General features: G+C 39.9%; 1 protein-coding gene across 4 annotated transcripts in view; it reads left to right on the top strand.

The window, feature by feature from the left end:
- Positions 1–21,718, top strand: part of robo3 (roundabout, axon guidance receptor, homolog 3 (Drosophila)) — a 95,050-nt gene that overhangs the window by 51,270 nt on the left and 22,062 nt on the right. For all 4 annotated transcript variants that reach the window (XM_030746180.1, XM_030746179.1, XM_030746177.1 and 1 more), the window contains 3 exons: positions 5,881–6,005; positions 10,757–10,928; positions 16,755–16,960. In XM_030746180.1, the coding sequence (XP_030602040.1) occupies positions 5,881–6,005; positions 10,757–10,928; positions 16,755–16,960 (503 nt within the window). The remainder of the gene's footprint in view (positions 1–5,880; positions 6,006–10,756; positions 10,929–16,754; positions 16,961–21,718) is intronic.

Raw genomic sequence — 21,718 nt, 5'->3', positions numbered from 1 at the left:
AGATGCTCCGGATCAGAAAGATGACCCACAAACCTGAATTTAGGCTCCTGTGGGCTGACCTTTTTGATGGGCTGTTTTCTATAGTGTGGGATAAAGTGTTAAGCCCTCTAGCTTTGCCAATAACCATCAATTGCAGGATTTATCAAAAACAAAAAGCCAAACAAATCAAGGTCATACAATCTGCTTATGACACAAATAACCATTCACCCAAATACTTGAAGCTTCTCTCAAGGATTAAAGGTCACAGTTTGTATTCCTTTTTCTATCTGAGAAATGTGATGGATATGCAGGAGTGGAAAAGGAGTCTGAAAATGCCAGAATTCCTGTCAAGGGAAATGGATGTAGTGTTTATTTATTTTTTATTTGTTTTTATTTAATTGCTCATGTGACGATCCCTCCCACTCTGCTAATGCTAACACTGTCCTGTTCTCCCCATCCAGCCAGGAGCTCGGCCGGGTTTGTCTCTCAGCTGCCTCCACCACATCACTGAGATCGCTGTTTGAGTTTAATTTGATTAAATACATTTGGGGTTATTTAAATCCCGTTATCTGCTTCGAGTCCCTGTTTTGAGATTTGAAACAGTTCGTGACACTTTTTTAATATTACAAACTGTCAAGAAACGAGCAGTAAATTATCCTTTTTTTTTCAGTCTCTTGAGCACTGTTTTAAAAGGCCAGGAAGACAACAGCATTTTTAACTAATGAAAACATTGATTCTGGGCAATGTTTGCTCAGTTGTTAATAAAGCTGGACATAAGTTAAAGAAGCTGCTGGGATGATGCAAACACCCCGACTGAATTCTACCACCTGCAGCTAGAAATTTAGACCTGAGTGCCCTCTGGGTGAAATGCAGTCTCTGAAATTATAACAGTGAAAACAAGAAGCAAAAACTGCTTAAATCCGCCTCATTTCTGACGTTTTTTTAAACCATGTTTGAAGAAATTATGTTTTTACATATGATGAAGTTGCCTCCAAAAAAACCAAAAAACAGCACTGACCTACTCTGAAGAAGGTCCCGGGTTCACATCCAGTCTGGGGCCTTTCAGGTTGCAGGTTCTCTCCGGGTGCGCTCCTTTCCTCCTGCAGCTGTGGGGTTAGGTTAATTGAATGCTCTCTATTGTCATTATACATAGTACAATAAAATTCAGTTTGGCTTTCTCATAGGATAAAAATAACAAATAAATATAATGAATAAAAATAAGTAAAAGAAATAAGATTAAAAAGTTAAATAGCATCAACAGATGAAAAAAACAGCATATTTGTAAACAATTTGGCCAGTGTAAACTTTATTAACCCGGTAAAATGTCCTCAGTTCCGTATTATGTGTTTGTATTGAAGCTTCTGTGTACTTCTGTGTCATGTCTACAGTCAGTTGCACAGTGTGGTGGAAACTGTGATTCTGTGGTTCTGATGTGACAAAAGACCAGTTTCTCTGGTGTTACTGCAGGTCATTCAGGCATTTACAGCAGATTTTTTAGGTTTTCACTGCACAACATTTAATGAAACCCAGAAAAATCCCAAATTTGATTCAGTGTTACTACGCGTTGCATTTAGTTAGGTTGTTAATTACTACACTAATGTGTGTAGTGTTGTATAGTATTGCATCAGTGCTCAACACAAGCATAAAGTTATGTTTAGCATAATTGGTCTGATTACTATATTTCACCAACTCATTAAAAGTTTACTTAATATTACATTAACTAAAGTAAACCTGCAGTTATTTCTTTAAAATGATTCATTACTTAATTCACAGCGGCTGTAGGGTGAGAGGCAGGGTACACCCTGGACAGGTTGTCGACAGAAGAGGATGGATGGATGGATGGATGGATGGATGGATTTATGGATCACTTAGGCTGTGTTACTGCAGGACGCATGAGACAGAACTGATATTAAGCAGCTTTAATGCTGAAACTCTTTTCAGTGTCCAAAAATACAAGATACAAAGTCCCCAAACAAAAGGGCAACATAAATCCAAAATGAGACACACTTGGGAACTAAAAGGGAAGCCCCACGCAGCGGTACACAGATGACAAAAAGGAAGTAACACAGAACACAACACGGAGAACAGGAGACCGCCAAAATAAAACAGAAAGAAAGACAGAGAAACAAAGACATGGACTAGACACTACACACCAGGAAACACTGGGAAAGCAGAATTCAAAATATAACCAATAAGGTAAACACAATTCAGCAACTAAGTATAAACAAAAATGCTGGGTAAATGGACCCAGGATCATGACAGATGAATGGATGGATGGATGGTTGGATGGATGGATGGATGGATGGATGGATGGATGGATGGATGGATGGATTTAATTTGAAAATACACATTTTAATGTAACACTCGAAAACATGATTTTGTGCCTGAGTCACGTCAGGTAGACTCCCATGATTTCACCATATTTCATGATGATATCAAACAGCATCTTTTGGTATTGCTTTGATTGTCATTGTCATCAGCATTAGTGACTTTTACACACTATGCACCTCGGTGACCCTGCTCTGTAACTTTGCATGGCCAAACACTTTGTGTTCATAAATGCTTCCACTTTGCAGTACTGCTGCTTACAGTTAATGGTGGAACATCTGTGAAGGCAGAAATTTCACAGGAAGGTTGGCATCCTATTACAGTCTTTAGAATGACCCATTTCTGTTTCAGTTTTTTCATTTTGCCTCTACACACGATCGTGAATGTAGTGCAGATTTTCAGCTTTAATTCAGGTGTTTTGTTTTGTTTTGTGCATGAACTGTTGGGGGAAGCACGGTGGTGTGGTGTTTAGCACTGCTGCCCCACAACAAGAAGGTCCTTGGTTTGCTTCCACCTTGGCCGGGGCCTTTCTGTGTGGAGTTTGCATGTGCTCTCCATCTCTGCGTGGGTTTTCTCTGGGTAATTTGGTCATGCACACATGCAGTTACCAGTGATTCTAAATTGTCCATAGGTGTGAATGGTTGTCTGTCTCTCTGTGTTAGCCCTGCAACAGGCTAGCAACCTGTACAGGGTGTACCTTGCCCTATGACAGCTGGGATAGGCTCCAGCCCTCCTGCAACCCTGAACAGGATAAGCGGATGGATGAATTGTTGGCTGAATTATAACCATTTTTATACACAGTTTCAGAGATTCAAAATGAATCGGTTAACTGACTGACAAACAGTTTCATGGTCAGGTGAGCCCTGATCCCTTGTTATTTCATGACAAAAGAAACAGGCATAGTATCTGAAGTTGATTCATAGTATTTAATTTGTATTTAATGTAATTTCAATATAATTTCAAATATGAGACCCAAAGAGATATTAGTGCAAATGAGGGAGGCCATCGTTAGGCTAAAAAAGCTAAATAAACAGTCAGTCAATAAATCAGAAAGACAGCAGAAACCAGAACTGGCTAAATCAATGATCTGTTGCATTGAATGGAAAAACAGAAGGTCTACAACAAGGTGCAAACCACTGATTAGACTCAAGACCAGAAAGGTCAGATTAGACTTTTCCAGAAAAGAAAAGAGCCTGCACAGTTCTATTAATAAAAATAAAATCTTTGGACCGAAACAAAGGTTAACTTGTATTTGTACCACAATGATGGAAAGAGAAAAGTATGAAGAAGGAGACAAACAGCTCATGGTCCAAAGCGTACCACATTATCTGCCTAACATGGTGGAGATATCTATGGGTGCCAGTGGAATCAGGCCACTAGTGTTTATTGATAATGGACTGCTGATAGAAATAGCAGGATGAATTCTGAAGTGTACAGGGCTATACTCTCTGCTCAGATTCAGCCAAACACTGCAAAACTGATCAAACAGCACTTCACAGTGAAAATGGATAATGGCAGAAGCATACTGCAAAAGCAATCCAAGAGTTTCTCAAGGTAAATTCACTTCAGTTTTATTTATATAGCACCAAATTACAACAGTTGCCTCAAGGCACTTTATAATGTAAAGACCGTACAATAATACAGAGAAAATAATCAGACGACCCTTTGTGACCAAGCACTTGGTGGGAAGTCAACATAGGAGAAATCTGCTCTCTCTTTCTAGTTCCTGTCAGTACTCTAGCTGCAGCATTTTGGATCAGCTGAAGGCTTTTCAGGGAGCTTTTAGGACAGCCTGATAATAATGAATTACAATAGTCCAGCCTAGAAGTAATAAATGCACGAATTAGCTTTTCAGCATCACTCTGAGAAAGGATGTTTCTAATTTTAGAAATATTGTGCAAATGAAAGAAAAAAATCCTCTAAATTTGTTTAGTATGTGCACTGAAGGACATGTCCTGGTCAAAAATGACTCCAAGATTTCTCACAGTGTTACTGGAGGCCAAAGTAATGCCATCCAGAGTAAGTATCTGGTTTCACTCCATGTTTCTAAGATTTGTGGGGCCGAGTACAAGAACTTCAGTTTGATCTGAATTTAGAAGCAGGAAATTAGAGGTCATCCAGGCCTTAATGTCTTTAAGACATTTCTGCAGCTTAACTAATTGATGTGTGTCATCTGGCTTCATGGATAGATAAAGCTGAGTGTCGTCTGCATAGCAATAAAAATGTATGCAATGCTTTCTAATAATACTGCCTAAGGGAAGCATGTATAATGTAAATAGAATTGGTCCTAGCACAGAACCCTGTGGAACTCCATATTTAACCTTAGTGTGTGAAGAAGACTCCCCATTTACATGAACAAATTGGAGTCTATTAGATAAATATGATTCAAACCACTGCAGCACTGTGTCTTTAATACCAACCACATGTTCCAATCCCTGTAATAAAATATTATGGTCAACAGTATTGAACGCTGCACTGAGCAAGCACAAGGATGAGCCACAGGATTGGCTATAGCTCAGGAGGTAGAGGAGGTCACCTACTTATTGGAAGGTTGCTGGTTCAATCTCTGGCTGCTCCAGTCTGTGTGCCAAAGTATTCTTGAGCAAGATACTGAACCCCAAGTTTCTCTCTGATGCAACCGTTGTAGTATGAATGTGTGTGAATGTTAGACCTTAAGTGTAGCTTGTGTGAATAGGTGAATGAGAGCGTGCTGTATAAAGTGCTTTGAGTGCTCAGAGTAGAAAAGTGTTATACAAGAACAAGGACATTACTGTCAGAGGCCATAAGAAGATCATTTGTAACCTTCACTAATGCTGTTTCTGTACTGTGATGAATTCTGAAACCTGACTGAAACTCCTCAAATAAACCGTTCCTCTGCAGATGATCAGTGAGCTGTTTTACAACTACTCTTTCAAGAATCTCTGAGAGAAAAGGAAGGTTGGAGATTGGCCTATAATTAGCTAAGACAGCTGCATCATGTGATGCCTTTTTAAGCATCTAGAAAACTGCTACAGTGGTTTAATTACTGCCACCTGAAAGGCCCGTGGTACAGAGCCCATTAATAGAGATGGACTGATCATATTTAAGATCAAAGTTTTAATTAATGCTAGTACTTCTCTGAGCAGTTCTACAGGAATTATAAAGGTTCCTGCAAGGAAAGGTCAAGCAGAGCACTCAATGGAAGAAACACAACCTTTGGTGATGCCCATGGGTTCTAGACTTCAGGCAGACACTGGCTGCAAAGTTTTTCTTTTTTCATTGAAGTATTTTTGAAAAAACATCTTTAGGCAAAATTACAGGAATTGTGTTTTTGTCACAAACATTATGGAGGGCACTGTAGGTATGTGTAAAAGTCACAGTTGTGACATGTGAGTTAAACAGGCAAGGTAGACTTTCAAGTACTCATCACGGTTGTCTGTCACAGCTTAACATGCTCAACATCACTGCGGGCACATTCTCAGTTTATTAATCTCAGTGCAAGTAAAGTAAAATAAAATAAAAATAAATAATGTCACATTATGGCTTCAGTTCAATTTTGCCCTCAATATGTTTTTTCTGTGTTCTGTGTTGCAGTGCCCCCTCAGATTGTGGTTCGGCCACGGGACCAGATCACAACTCCAGGTCGTACGGTAACCTTCCTCTGTGGCACCAAAGGAAACCCTCCACCAGCCGTCTTCTGGCAAAAAGAAGGCAGCCAGGTGAGACATCTGCTCTGATTTCTTTTATGGTAGCTGTGAAACATGCTCTGTTTCTATGATTTTGCCCTCTGAGGCATCTGTCAGAGTCTCAGGTTAAGTTTGTGTCAGACTCCAGGAGGACTGGTGCACAGAGGTTGTTGATTCAGCTGAGTAACCTTAGAAACGGGCCACATCACAGTTATATACTGTGTCTATATCATACATGAGCTCATACAGCCAACGAATGAATTATATTGTGGTTGTTGTTCTGGCATAGCCTAACCTGCACGGTGCATGGAGAGGTGATGTATTGAAGCAGTTCTTGTAGTAGTTTTCTACATCAGTATACAAATAAAACTAAAAACAGCTTCAGTCTTTTCGTATGTGTCCATAAATTACAGAAACAAAATAGAAATAAAGTTGTTGGTGAATCGGTCTTTGCTTTAGACTGAAGACGGCTAGTTTCAAATATGCAAAACAAAAAGTATCCTAGACTTCAAGTTTTCAATTCAATTCAGTTTTATTTATATAGTGCCAAATCACACCAGTCGCCTCAAGGTGCTTAGTTTATGCAAATGCAACACACTAACAATGAACACATTCAGAGAACAAACTCAAAACATCGTTTTCCACATTTCAGCACCAACACAGCTCCATGAACACCACAAAACACAAAAGACAAAATAGTTCACATGCCTTTACTTGCACATACAGACATGCAGACCTTCACCGGTGATTTTTTTAACTCCAAGGTAGTTTAGAACTGACACAAATACATAATTTAATACATTTAATACATAAAAAAGTCTCTTAAAGAAATTCTTTTTCAGCAATCAGAAGAAGTATCAAAGGTCAACATGGAGAAACTGCACATAAATAATGCAGTAATAAAGCAGGACCTAACAGGGTCATAAAGGAGGGAGCTTGACTATGTAAAGCTGCTACGTTCTTTGTGAATCGTGACTTTAATAATGTGCTGTTCTGCCATCTCGTGTGAAAGAAGTTTAAAAAAGTGTCAGTTATTCCAAGCTCAGGGTGTGTTGCAGTTCAGATATGCAGTTCATGACAAGTTCGTTCAAATTTTGACATCTTAAAATTTGTTCTGAAGAAAACAAGCAAAACTCAAATCTGCTTCCACAGCAAGAACTGAAGTCAGAGGTCAGAGGTCAGGGCTCCAGCTCACGGCTGAGCGCACGATGCTACGCCAGGCTGAGAATTTCAGCTGTTAGCTATGAGAATGGATCGCTATCTCCATTACACCATAACATCATCCATTACAGAGGGGTCAGCCTTTGGGTACTGAGGGGGGACCCCGCCCCCGTCCTACAATGGAGCCCTGTGAATTTTTTTCTGGCTAGAACCCTGGAGGCTATGCTAACAGCACAGAAGAAAGAAAAACCTATAAATGATTTGCATCATCACAATGGGGGTGATAAACGGGGCTCTGGTCAGGGGGGGCACAGTCATACACTAAAATCTACTAAACCCAAACTTTAGTGTAATGCAATATGCTACAGATACAGTGCTGTTTGATATTAACTTTATCCTGTTTCCTCCACTTTTAAATCTAAAAGAACTGCTGACAAAATAAAAAATGTGTTAATGTAACTTTTTATGACATTAATGACTTTGTTTGCATGTCACTTGGGTAAAAGTGCTTTGAAGAGAGCCGCTGTCTCCCTTCACTGTCGTGGTCTTGACTGCCAGCCTTTGCTTTTATCATTCTTTGCTGTGTGCTGTAGTTTGGTGCCACGGTGACTCACACATACACAAACATTAACACACACACTTCATTTTCCCATCATCCACACAGTGTATTATTTATCAAAGACCTGCACGTCTTCAGATATGTTCAGTTGTGTGTGTGTATGTGTGCGTGTGTGTAGGTGTGTGTCTGTGAGAGAGTCACCTTATGATAAGCATTGCAGCCTGTTGGAATGTGCTGAAAGGCCTGATGAGAGTGCGTGGGTGCCTGTAGCATGGCTCCCAGGTACAGATTAGAGAGGGGGGGGGTGCGCTGGAGAATGTGTGTGGGAGAGGGAGAACAAGTGTGGAGGAGAGAGATAAAGAGGAGAAAGCATGGAGTAAGAGGAGAAAGAAGAGGAGAAGTATGTGGGCAGCTTGTTGGGAATTTTGGCTGGGCGTTCAGTGCAATGCTGAGATTTTACTGTGTTTACACAGTTACAGAAAAGTATATGATCAGGTGTAGTGGTTCTTTTTTATTATTGCACTTTAACACAGTGCTCATTTGTGTGGTACTCACTGCTTCAAACCACAGCAAAAATAAATCAACCTGTTCTCACCCTAAAGTCGTGTTAGATTGTGTTGCGCTGGATACACTTTAACCTCTCTTTTCAGCATGCAGGCTCGTCTGATTGTGAAATCGATGGCATGTGATCACAGAAAAATGTCCTCTGCTGGGGTCGTCACTAAAGCTTGATTTAGTGAAAGGATGCGTTTTAATCCTTCCCATAATTTCTTTCTAAACCTAAAGATGTTCTTTTGGTGCCCCAAACTAACCAAACGTGGCAAAAAATAAAAGTTTTGTTAGGCCCACTAAAGTCCAGAGATGATTATCATTTTCATTTGCAGTAAATTAATAATTTAGCAGTGTGGCTCTGCCTGAGTCCACACTACCCTGCCATGTGCAGATATGAAATGCCAGTGGCAGGGAGACCAGCAACAAGCCCCCAGCACAGAACAGAGCAGACCTCACGTGTGACACTTATTAAGTAAGAAATAGCATGAAAGCAGGTAGAGGTGTGTTACCAACAGTCTTGGCTAAAGTGTCTTAATGTGCCCTGTATCACATTTTCCATTTGGATCTGTAGAGACCCTTCTATAATAATAAACTGAGACATCAGCTAATGCGCAGGACTTGACTTTATTTCCACCTGCTCAGATAAAACAGAATGCTGTATGAATATGGCAGCCATCACCACACCTGCCTCCTCACCAGGACTTTTGTCAGTTGTTTCTGTCAGAATAATGTGCTGGAGGAACCTGCATATTAGAAAGAGACTAAAGGTGTACACAGTGCATTAAACAGTGACAAGAGGGAGTCCAAGTGTCAGTATGTGATGAGCTGGGGGAGAGAAAGTGTTGTCATACGTTTAGTTAAGCCTGCTGAAGTTTCTCTGAGCAGGTGCGGCAGCGGTTGGTGAAGCTCATGTGTCTGCAGTAATGTTAGTGTGCTGTGTTCTGCCTTCTGACTTCATACAACTTGTTTTCCTGAGTACACAATCTGGACCCATACTGAAAATACATTTTTGGATAAAAAAAATAATTTGTTGGATTGTTGTGTAAAATAGAATTTTTTGCAGCAAGCCAACCCTTTCATCTGTTCTGTCTCCATGTACAGTATGCTGAGCCCCCCCCCATTTGATTATAGTTTGATTTCAAGGAGCCCGACGTTCAGTCTTTGTACCTGACCATTTTCAGAGGAAGGTTTGTTTATTAAGCTACCTAACATTAACTTATGAGTCATTCAAGCATAAAAAAGGCACCTAACTCAAGGGATGCACCAGTGTTGTCTACATATAACAGGGGACTAATTTTAAATTGTGTCTTTAGCCACTTTGTTACTAGCAGCATGTCACAGAAATATATACCACCTGCAAACAAATGCCAAAGACAACACTGTTTGTAAAATGGTATTTTTACACCAACAAGGTGATTCCCAAAAACCTATTAGCTGAAAACTTGCCATATCTCGATATGTAGTGTGTCCATAATAAATTTGAGGAAAATTGACAAGTGGAGTTCAAAAGGAGAAGTGGCCTAAAAAAAAAAAAACCCAAACTATCTACAGCAGATGAAGAGCATTTGAAAGACATGTCCTTAAGAAACAGGAAATAGAACTGATACAGGACCTGAGAGACGCATCTGACCCCTCAGTTGATCCATCTACTGTTTGCCAAACCATCAGAAGAGGGAGAAAAGCCTGAGCTATGCCAAATTACACAAAATTAGTAATACGGCTCATGGCGTGACAATCCAAATTTGAAATTTTTGGTTCAAATCATCATCAGTGTGTATGGAGGAGGTCAGGATAGAGGTCGACAGTGACAGTCTACAGCTGTAAAGCACAGTGGAGGCTCTGTCACAGTTTGGGACTGTGTTTCAGACATTGTCAAAATTAATGGAATAAAAACAGAAAAGTGCCATCAGATTTTGATCCACCATGCAGTAACACCTGGAAAGCATTCGGACTGGCAACGGCTGCATTTTTCACAGTCATCCACAAACACACGGCCAGTGTCCACACAAGTTTGTTAGCATTTCCATGTATGTCTGCAGATGTTTTTAAAAAGTAAACTGCTGCTACTAACGATAATAAAGACATGAACCAAAATCACAAACTCAACAGCAGGATAATAAAGTATGAAACAGAATCAAAACTCCACAACACACCAAATAGTCACTGGAAAAATGATGAAATCAAAGCCAAAACCAGAAATCCAAATATGAACTCCCAAACTGAACATTGAGAATTGAATGTTGAATTGACCCAAAGTGTTTGTCTAATTGAAAATGTCATACAGGCTGATAAACCCCTCAAGCTTGAGCACTGAAGAGGACCTCATTTTTTTTGGATCAGTGTTTGTGTGTCTGAAATTGCCTTTCTTAATGAAGCTGCCAGTGGAATCGCTTATGTCAGGCAGTCACATAAATTTCTTGGTGTCAGGACTTTTAGTCATTTTAGTTTGAGCCCTGTTTCAGCTCATGTAAAATAAAAAAGGCTCATATGGTTGATGTGTTTTCTTCTCCAGATCTTGCTGTTCCCCGTCCAGGAGCCGTCACAGTCGGGACGATTCTCTGTGTCGCTGAGTGGCGAGCTGACCATCAACGATGTCCAAGTTAAAGACTCTGGATATTACATCTGCCAGGCCATCAGCGTGGCTGGCAGCATCCTGACCAAAGCCCTGCTGGAGGTAGAAAGCGGTGAGTATAGAAACATGGGCACAAAGTAACCTAATTAAACTGACTGAAACAGTGATGGCATAAAGATAACCTGATTATTAGCTACATCATTTATGGAGAGACTAACTGCCTGCTTCCTTTCATATTTTATGACTCCGTCTCTGTTTTCTGTTCAAAATCAGCGTTTTTCAGCTTCAGGCACTGATGCATTCACTCAAGATCTAAATTCTGAGTTAAAATAACATCATGAGATTTTTTTTTGTCTTACTATTGAGATAATTCACATTTAAAATGACTGTCCAAAGTAATATAATTACAAAATCTGTACGATCGAGCTTTAATCACTTTGTGCTTTCCAAGAAAATTTCTTTTGCCTGAGAGAGGACAGTGACTGAAAGAGCATTTGTGGGAGAGAAAAGCTTCTGCGAGCAGCAGAAACTCACACAGCAGTAACACTTGAAACTCTTGCACCCAGTGTTATACATTACTTTAAACAGTGAAAGAAAAGAGTGATGAAGTTGCCACCATGTCATGTTTGAAATTGTCTTCTAAACGTTGCGTTTTCAGCTTTAGGTTTGATTAAACATTTCTCACAATCAGTCCCACATGTGTACCAGTAGAAATATGAAAAACATCTTATCTTAAATTAATCACTTTTTCCCACATGACCAAACAGAAGGAGCCCTTATCTGATGTAATCAAAAGGGACAACTAGTGATAGTTCTATGCAAATAACCCTGCTGCAGCATATGCTCTCCTCGCCACATCCTCCCCAGTCTGGCTGTAAACAGGGATTTTGTTCAGCACCATCTACACAAACTCCTGTGTTGACTTTTCATATTTTTAGTTTAGCTTCAGTTAGCTGATGATATCAGAGCTTTTGACAGCTCAGAATACAAATGAGGGTATGCACCGTGACTATGAGCCAGCGGTAAACAGCGAGGATCTATTTTTGCTCCCTCAGTGAGTGTCATGTTGTGGGTTGTAAGCACTGGTTACCACTATGGAAAAGAAAACAGGTTCGATCTTCAGCTTGTTCCACTGTCAGGGATTTCTTTGACTTGTCTAAACTAGTTGGCAGCACTCGTGCCACTCTGTTTACATTTGAGATTGAGCCTGCAGACATGCAGCTGTGCAGCACACCCAAATATGTCTATGGCTTTCTCTGAGATCACTGGCTGTGGCTGCAACACAGATGTAATGAAGGATGGGAGGGTGTGACAGTGTCATGACTTGCAGGTGAATGACTGAATTAATGAATTAATGTATAAAAAAACAAAAAAAAAAACATTTTTTACCTTTTTATTAAGGTCTGATGCCAAAGTCCAAAACTCACAAAGGGAAATAAAGAAATCCAGAAACTCTGAGCAGAAGTGAGAAAACATCAGGGGAGATTACACAAAAGGAGACAGTACTATTTATACATGTGTGTGTGTGTGTGTGTGTGTGTGTGTGTGTGTGTGTGTGTGTGTGTGTGGGGGGGGGGGGGGGGGGGGGGGGGGGGGGGTGGACACAGCTGCGGAAAATGAGACACAGGTGTGGATAATCGAGTTAACAAGTAAGTGAGGGAAGTAAAACTCACAAGAGGGAACTAGTTAACAACATAAAACAGGAAATGAACAACATGCCACTGAAGTGGGGAAAAATCAGTGAATGAGCTCATACTGAGGAAGCACAGGAGGACAAAGAGAAATTAAAATTAATTTCTATAAACACATTAACTTAAACTGAAATATAAGAATTTAATTTATAAGAAGAACTGGAGGCTCCAAATACTAAGAAATAAATGATCAAATCTATGTGATAAGAATTCTAAAGAAATACAAGGAGCTAAATTTAAACAAATACTAAATTCGAAGGGAAATAAGGAAACACTCAACCTAATAATTATAATAATCAGAAAACTAGAGTTTAATACATAGACCGGGAGTATTTAAAAATAACAGCCAACAACTTGTCTCTGTAATTATTGCAGGGTCTTTATTATATAATACCAAAACACCTTGAGGTGACTGTTGTGATATGGTGCTATATAAATCAAAGTGAACTGAACTGAATACAACAAACCCCACAAAGCACACTGATTGTAACAGACAGTCAAAAACATGCAAACTCTTCTGGATTCAATTTGAATTACATTTATTAATTTATAAAAAGCTGTCAGTTAATTATTTATTGCATTTATTATACTCTCCCTGCGAGCTTCTGTTTCTTCACTGCACCTTTGACAGAAATACCTTTCTTCTGTTTTCTCTCATTTTGAGATGATGAATCAATGAAGCTGCTCAGCACACGCTGGTTCATTTCAAAGAGTCCAAGGATATGAGCATCAGTTTGTGTGTGTGCGCATACCCACACGCCCACACGCATCCTTGTAGGAGAGGTAGTTTTGATCCGAATCTAATGACATTCATGTAACGCATTAATAGGAAAGCAAGATTAAAAACTCACCTTGATTGGCGTGCTCGATTCCTGAGATCATCATTTACTGGGACATCTATGTTTTATAATTATTCATTTGATATCAGGAGTCCTGAAGTAGTCAGTTCGACAAGGTCATCTGTTTTGAGTTCCTACATGTTATGGAAATATGAATATTTGGTATCTCTGTATTTATTGCCAGAAATGGAAGATATGCAGCATCTTATCAATGTTTTGTCTCGCAAATGCAAACCAATCCATGTAAACGGTACCCCACATAAGGTCTTTTTTAATTTGTTTTTTAATGGAATGGGCAGTAATCAAGTGTTCACAGTTTTTGTTAGGCTCAAAGTAACCCTCCATCCTCTGCCGTCATAATCCTGCCTTTCGAAATGATTGATTTCCATAGAAAGGACTGATTGATATCATTACTAAAAGATGATTAATTAAGCATTACAGGTGCACAGTTCAAAAAATTAAAGAAACACTTTTCAGTCAGAGTTCAGCATCTGGGATGTTGATGTGGTCAGTAAGTATCAGAGGGGCTGTTAATCAGTTTCCGCTGCTTTAGTGTTCATGAAATTAACCACACGTGCAACAGAGGGGCAACAATGAGACACCCCCCAAACAGGAATGGTTGTACAGGTTTATTTTGTCTGGTGTGAGTGTCACTACTGGAGATCATACCTGGGCCCTACAGAGGTTGTAGTCCAACTCCTCCAGGATGGCACATCAGTTATTGATTAGCCTGTGATGCCAACTTCTGATTGGCTGAGCACTGACAGTCAAGGCTATGACTCATCTTTGAGCAACATTAAAGTCATACTTACTGCTCAGTAAATATGCTTTATTCCTGGCTTATTGTTATAGATTATATAAATGGAATGACATTATGTAGTGTACACCCTTGTACAGAGTGCATTATATACTTTCTCTAATTTGTTCACCATGGAAATGTTTTGTCTGTTCTTGGAGGTGGTGGAAATCTTAAAGATAATGACAGAATATCAATCTCTTGCAGCATGCTTAAAATTGTTTTGATTTAGTAAGTATTGTTGATATTGAAAACATATTTTTGCTGGAATATGCAGTGAATCTTTACTCATTCAGGGGTGACTAAAAGTGTTTGGATAAATGTTTAGGGCACGGCCTCCAAATTAGGGCAAAATAGTTTTGCAGAAGGTGATCAGATGTCTGCTGAAGGGTTTTCAGTTATGAAATGGGGCCATAATATTATGCTGACTTCTACATTTACTTTATATTTTCATTAATTGCAGGAGGATAATCCCCATCAGTGATGGGTCTTGTTTCACTTTGATTTTTGAGGTGTCTTTGAATTCAGCCTCTGTAGGTTGATAATTTTCATTTCCATCAGGTGATGTGGCATCCTTTCATTCCTAACACATTACACAGTCCATATCAATATACGAGTTCTTTTTCAGTGAGATCTGATATGTTTTCAGTGTTCGTCCTTATTTTTTAATAAGTATTCACTGAGCCAAATCTCAGCAGATGCAAAGTGGTCCATGACTCTGACAGGAGGTAACTGTATCAACATATTCCTGCCTGAGAAATATCTGTCATGTTAAAGTGGAGCAGGACCAGAAAAAGGCAACTGTCTTTGGCACTGATTGTTCTCTTATAGTGACACTTTAAAAGAACATCCACGTGGCACCATGAAGATCTGTAACCCAGTGATCACACACTTGACTTCAGTGTGTCTTTCTGTGTAATTTGGACTTCTGCGGACAATAATGTCTGCGTTCAGAAACCCAATTACCAGAAATCAGAAACAAAAAGCAAAGTAGACCTTACTTAAAGGGAGAAAGGCACTCTGTTGTAAACAAAGACTGTGCTGGAAAATCACATATGAATGACAATGTTTGATGCTACATTTGTTTTGCCAATTAAAGACAAAATGCACTCTGTATTGTTGACAGTCATAATTCTGTCACCGTGTGTCTTTAGTGAAAAAAGGTTATCAGATTACTTAAACAAGCATGAACACAATGTATGGTTAGAGTGAAAAATGACTAGTAACTGAAAACCCAAATAGAACATCAAACATTCATCCATCCATCTTCTTAACTGCTCACAGACGCCCATTCATGCTCACATTTACACCAGCAGTCATCTTTGAAATGTCCTTGGACTGTGTGAGGAAGCCTGAGAACCCAGAGAGAACTGATGGAGAACGTGCCAACTCCACACAGAAAGGCTCCCAGGCAGTCACGAGGTTCAAACCAGGAGCCCTCATGCTGTGAGGTGATCACAGTGCCATATAAGCCCCATATAATGTGTCTTTAAGCAAAAAGAGGTGTAATATTTATTTTTTAATTGAATGGAACGGTTGAACATTTTGGTAATTGCACTTATTTGTCTTGCTGCTGAGAAGATTGATAACAATCTCATGTCTCAGTGGTGATGATGAAGCCAGATTAAAATCACTGATTAGACTTAGTTTAGGACTAAATGACAGCACTACGTGTGTTTTTTGTTTGGTACATTTTCTGAAGTCTTCTTTTCCTTGTGGACTTGCCAGTTAGTTGGCAAAGACTCTAGACCCAACTGTATATTCATATTTAATAATCAATCCACACATCAGTCATAAGAAGCTCTTGGCAAAAAAAGCCGGTAATCATATTTTTCAAATGTTGAAAGAGTTTCTTTAAATCTCTGTAATTTTTGTTGTTGTGATTTTTGAGAACAGCAGAAGAATACTAGCAGGGTTTGTTGATTAGGTGGAAGCCTGTGGTGGGTAAATATCAGCATGTGGGACAAGTCTGACAATGCATCAGAAATATGGACATCTAAGAAGAGTCATTTATACCTTTTGAGTATGCATTACACATGAAAGTGTAAATATCGAGCACCTGTAACAACAACGATAATTTAACACTGAAGCAAACAAACTTACATTTCAGTTTTATAGTTCAACACAAAGGATATGATTTTCTGTACATTTCAACTTTCTGCAGAACACAGAGACAGATAGCTGCCCTTTTTTTTGGAACATGAGTGAAGCTCGGTTAGTAAACCACTCTGGCCTGATGAGTATCACACAAAAAGCAGGGAAACTGTAGAACTGAAAACAACACAACAAACACGATCGAGAGGTCCAGCTGTCCTGACTGTAACTTTATATCTGAATTAAATTGAGTGTGTAATAAAGTGAAAGTTATAAAAATAAAATCCCATCTCTGTACAGTCGTTATGAAGGCAAAAATTTGCTTTTTCTGCTGTCAAGTTGAGCATTTTAACATGGGAGCCTGTGGGGATGAAACTGCAGATCTCACGTCAGTATGCAAAAATTTAAATATAAATATTGGATCCCTTTCTGGGTAGTTTTGAATTTTCAGTGGTACAAACACTTCCATACAATGAAGCAATAAAGGAATCACATGTGAATGTTCTCTGTTCCTACAGCACCCTCAGACCGGGTCCCTCCCATCATCCGCCAAGGACCAGCCAATCACACGTTAGCTCCCGGTTCCACTGCTCAGTTACACTGCCACATCATGGGCAACCCCATGCCCAGCATACAATGGGAGAAAGATGGCCAGAGGATCCTGGGAAATGATGGTCGAGTCAGCCTGATGGAAAATGGAACCTTTCAAATCACCAACCTGCAGGTACTGGAAAAAAAGACGTACACAGTTTCACCAATTTGCCGCTTAAATACAAATTTTTATTCATTTTTTTTTTCAATCCCAGACTAAATAAAAAAATATTCTTATTTACACCACTTTGCTTTTTAAACTCATAACTTTTCTATGACCTTCAGCAGTGTGTATCCCACCACACCATGCAGGGAACTCATTAAAACATATTCACAGTCTGCAAGTATCAAACATGATGTCGTTTCCAAAGATAAACCAAATCCATGAGTTAAAACAACAGTTTTAATTCCAGGAAAATACGAAGCATTTAAAAGAGGACAATTTTACGATTGACACAAATGATGAGTTTTTATGAGCGGAGGAGAGGTGGGGAGTGTTGCGGTGTGATCACCATGACAATGAGTGCGCGAGGCCATTAACAGTCGTTAGCGCCGTCGTACTCCATGCTAATGAAATCCATTCTGCCCAGAATTCCCTCCTGGGTATGAAGCAGCACCTGAGGTCACCGCAGCCTCAGAGAGACTCGAGGAGGCTTGCGCATTAATTGATTGTGGGTTCTCAATGATTAACGATCGCAGAGACTTGTAATTAAATCCTCAATACATCAGTACAAGTGAGGACTGGGTGAATGAAAGAGAGCTGGAAACTGAGAAACACAAGGGTGATGGAGAGGATAGAAGCAGAAATAGCTGAGAGTCTGAAGCCTAAAGTACATTTTATGGCTCGTTTATGTCACGGGGGAATAAAAGGCAGTGTGTTGACAGTTGAGAGCTCCGTCTTGGAAGTGCTCAGACTTTGGAACTCATTCGAAGCTGTCAGACACCGTGTTGAAGTTCTCTGTCAAATTCAGCTCATTTTGATCTGGAACATCAAAACAAATGGTATTTATGGCCCTGGGTTTTGGCAACAAGATCACAGAATTACATGTAACAAATTATTTCTTCTGAAATGCTGTTCCATACACTTAAGAAGACGTCTTGTTTGTAATGTCATAAATTTTTTTTGCTGGAGTCCATCACCAACACGAGGTCCAAAGTCATGTTGAAATCCATCATCCGTGTTTACAGGTATGAGCTGTAATGATGGTAGAAAATAACACTACTGCAGTCGTGCAAGCAGCTCTCCTGCTTTCAACCATACGCTAGCATTCTCACACTATCATCCAGACATTAAGGACACACACTCTTCATCGTATAATACTGAACTGTAGCGTCTTTACCTTAAATATGAAGTGCCTTGAAATGACTGTTGTTTTAAATTGGTGCTATATAAATAAAGCTGAACTCAGGGAGCCGACGTTAAATATGATAGAGTGCAAATATTTAGAAAGTAGATGCGACTGAGAGAGATGTAATATCTTTTGCAGTTCTTTGGGAATAAATGCGGGGTAAATGTTTGACCCAGTAATGGTTCTCGGGGATGCAACATCAGTCCTCTGAGGTTTAAGTACCCTTAATCCTAACCCCTAACTCTAATCCTAATCTTTGAAAACATGGGATTTTTGCTTTTGAAAATTGCCAAATATCTTGTCATTTGGCAGACAAACAAATACACAAAAACAAAATAATAAATTTAGATTTTTAAAACCACTTCTCTAATATTATATACATCCTTCTGAAACCATCAAAGCAACACTGGCCTGTTGAGCCACAAACTCCACGAGGTTTCTAAAGGTGTCCGATGATATTAGGTGCTAAGATTTTAGCTGCAGATCATTTGGAGCTGCAGTTTTTGAGCTGCGTTGACCCACACTCAAGTCAAAGTCTGGAAAAAAAACATTAACTTGAACTTTCCATTAACTTGCTGCCTAACACTTTGCTCGACAGGTGCCATTGTAACAGGCAGTGATGCTGTTGTCTTCATTAGATCTTAGATTCAATGTTTAGGTTGCATCAGATTTCATGACGATCCATCCAACAGCTATGAAGATATTTCAGTCAATACCACAAATGTCATCACACTTTGATAAAGAGAATCCAGTTCCATCAAGTGTCCCAGTAAACCATGGCAGCAACAAGGGCCCGGACCCAGTTTACAGAAATGAAATGCAGTCATTTTAAATGGCGTGTTTTTGGCACATGTTACTGACAGTGACAACAATGACGATCAAGAACAGAATATGGGACAAAGCAGCTCTGAGTGCTGCAGCACCCAACACGACATATCACAGGGGACCGAGCTGTAAGCCTTCTGCTTGGTTACAAAACACATGCAGGCTGATTCACACTGTTGGTAAACACCCATTTGACCCATGACAGAGGATTATTAGACATTCAGTACTGTGTGCTTCTGTTTTACCTTCAAATAAAGTTTTTTAGTTAATGTGACTAAAATGGCTTGTTGTCTGACAGTTTGTCCCTGTGAAATCCTTTTAATGAATAACTATTAACAAGGTGCCAAAGATGTTAAGAAACAGACATTTCCTTTTTTTTATTCAAAATATGTAAGTAAAAATTGGATATCACTGAAAAGGCGAATGTTTACATTGACTTTACAGATACTGATTTGATTGTCATCGACACTGACAATCGCTGCAGCCGACAAAAGCATCACTGACAGCTGGGAGAGTTTTAAAAGTTCTCATAATTCTCCGTAATAAAACAGAGAGAGATAAAGAAAATGATTCGTACTCACAGCCATCAGGCTCTTCAATTCTCATACAAATAGCAGATGAACTGTATATGTATGTATATAATATATGTACATAATATAATGTATATAATATTATGTACATATATTGTTTAAAGTAACAATGAGTTATTCTCATTGTTACTTTAAACAAGTTTTTCTGCAAATTAAAGTCTCAACACATTAAATATAAAACATAACCTTCCAAGATAGGCAGACAATGAAATCACACATTTAACTCTGATATAATAAGTATAAATAAGTCAATTTCCTCTGTGCTCCTGGAGTGGGACAGATGGTCTGTTTGCTCCTTGTACCCTGGCACTGAGGAGATGCCATTATCCTGGGACCTCTGCCAGACATACTCTGCCGCTGTCCCTCACTTTGGTGCCAAGACGTCCTGGCCAGAAGGGATGTGTATGTGTGTGTGTGTGGTGCTGCTAAATGGTTGGTAACGGCATGGGTTGTATTGTGGGAGCTGTTAATGTGAGGTAAAGAAGGAGAAGGGAAGCAGGAAACAAAGCCTGGGGGGTGGGAGAAGGACTACATAGACACAGCTAAACAGATTTCTGGGAGTAATCAGATTAAAGCAGGAAATCAGGTTCATATGTTGACTTTAAATCCCAGTATACATGTGTTATAGTTGTAATCAGATTGCCCTTCTGCACACACCAAAAAAAAAAAGGATCTGACATCATTATCACCCTTCTGGGTGTTGATGTGCAGGATGCTCACCCTGGTGCTTCTGGGATTTTGGGATGGGTTGCAGGTGGGGGGTAAAATGAAAAAGGAACCAAAGTTTGCATCGCTCTGTATGACTGGCAGAATATTTCTGCAAACTTTAATATGAAAATATCCCAAATATCAAATGTGTGCTATATAAAGTATAATAAATAAATGTTTACATGTTCCCTCTTTAAGACTGAAGCTCCTCTCTCTTGCCTCCCTCCTGCTGTCCTCTCTTCCTCTCGCCTCATCCATTTTTCAGCAATCTGTTTTGCGCAGTGCCCGAGCTGCCGGCCTTGATTAATAGTCAGGTGTCCCAGCTATTTACCCCACCCACCCTCTGTGCTGAGTCCCCATCCACCGATCAAATGCTACCATCTGGGGGCCCGTTTTTCCCCCTTAGACAGACGCACCAGCCAGACTGCAGGTCAACTGAAGGTCAGGGCCTCTAGATAGAGGAGAGTCACCCAGAAGCAGCAGGGGCGCGTGGCCGAGCACGTGCACGGTGATCAACAAGGCATTAGGCGTGATAGTTCTGCTGTGCACATCCTCTCCATAATGTATAAGGTTTTCAGCAGCAGTGAAATGGCCTGTGTTTGCAGAATAAGTGAGTAAGGGAAGGCTGATTGTGTTTGCGGTGGATTTGTCGATCGGCATGCAAATTGATGAACCACTTAAACATCTTTCAGCAAGCAGTTGAAAAACTGCATGCAGGCTGTACCTGCAACCACACACACACAGACACACACGCACGCACACACACACGCACGCACACACACACACACACACACACACGCACGCACACACTGAGCCAGTAGTGGCCGTGGTTCATCTTAAATGCAGTCTTTTGTCCTCATCATTTACTGCAAACTGAGCTGTGACACGTGCAGGTTTAAACGTGTGTTTTTGCTGTTAACAAAGATGGTTTTGTTTGTCTACCTATTTTCCATTAATATGGTAACATGCTAGTTGTGCCTTGGTGCCCTTGACAACCAGCCCACATCCTGAGGTTTACTTACTTCACCCTGGAGTACTGGAGAGAATCTGTGGCCTGTACCTGCACTACAGTGTGTGCAGTGTGTCTGTGCTCATTTAAGTTATCTGATAAGTTTTTTGCACTATGTGCATCAGCACAAAAAAGTGCACATTTTCTTCTGTTTCTGTTTAATTGGTGTACTGCTCCTTCTTATGGTGCACTGAGCCCTTCCACTTACATTTAGAGGAAACAAAGACTGAGAATCCAACAGTCTGAAAGCTTATCAGAAGATAAAATCACTCCATCTGGATCTTTATATTTTAGAGGCTTTTACAGTAAATGCCAGGTTTTTACAGGCACTTTTGGACCAAGGAGTTCAAGGGACTCCCAGAGGGTAATTACCCTCAGGGGTGCTGCCTGAGAACTACCAACATTATAAG

The sequence above is a fragment of the Archocentrus centrarchus genome, chromosome 14, assembly GCF_007364275.1.
Source record: "Archocentrus centrarchus isolate MPI-CPG fArcCen1 chromosome 14, fArcCen1, whole genome shotgun sequence".
NCBI lineage: Eukaryota > Metazoa > Chordata > Actinopteri > Cichliformes > Cichlidae > Archocentrus > Archocentrus centrarchus.
This window is presented reverse-complemented; position numbering and strand designations above follow the sequence as displayed.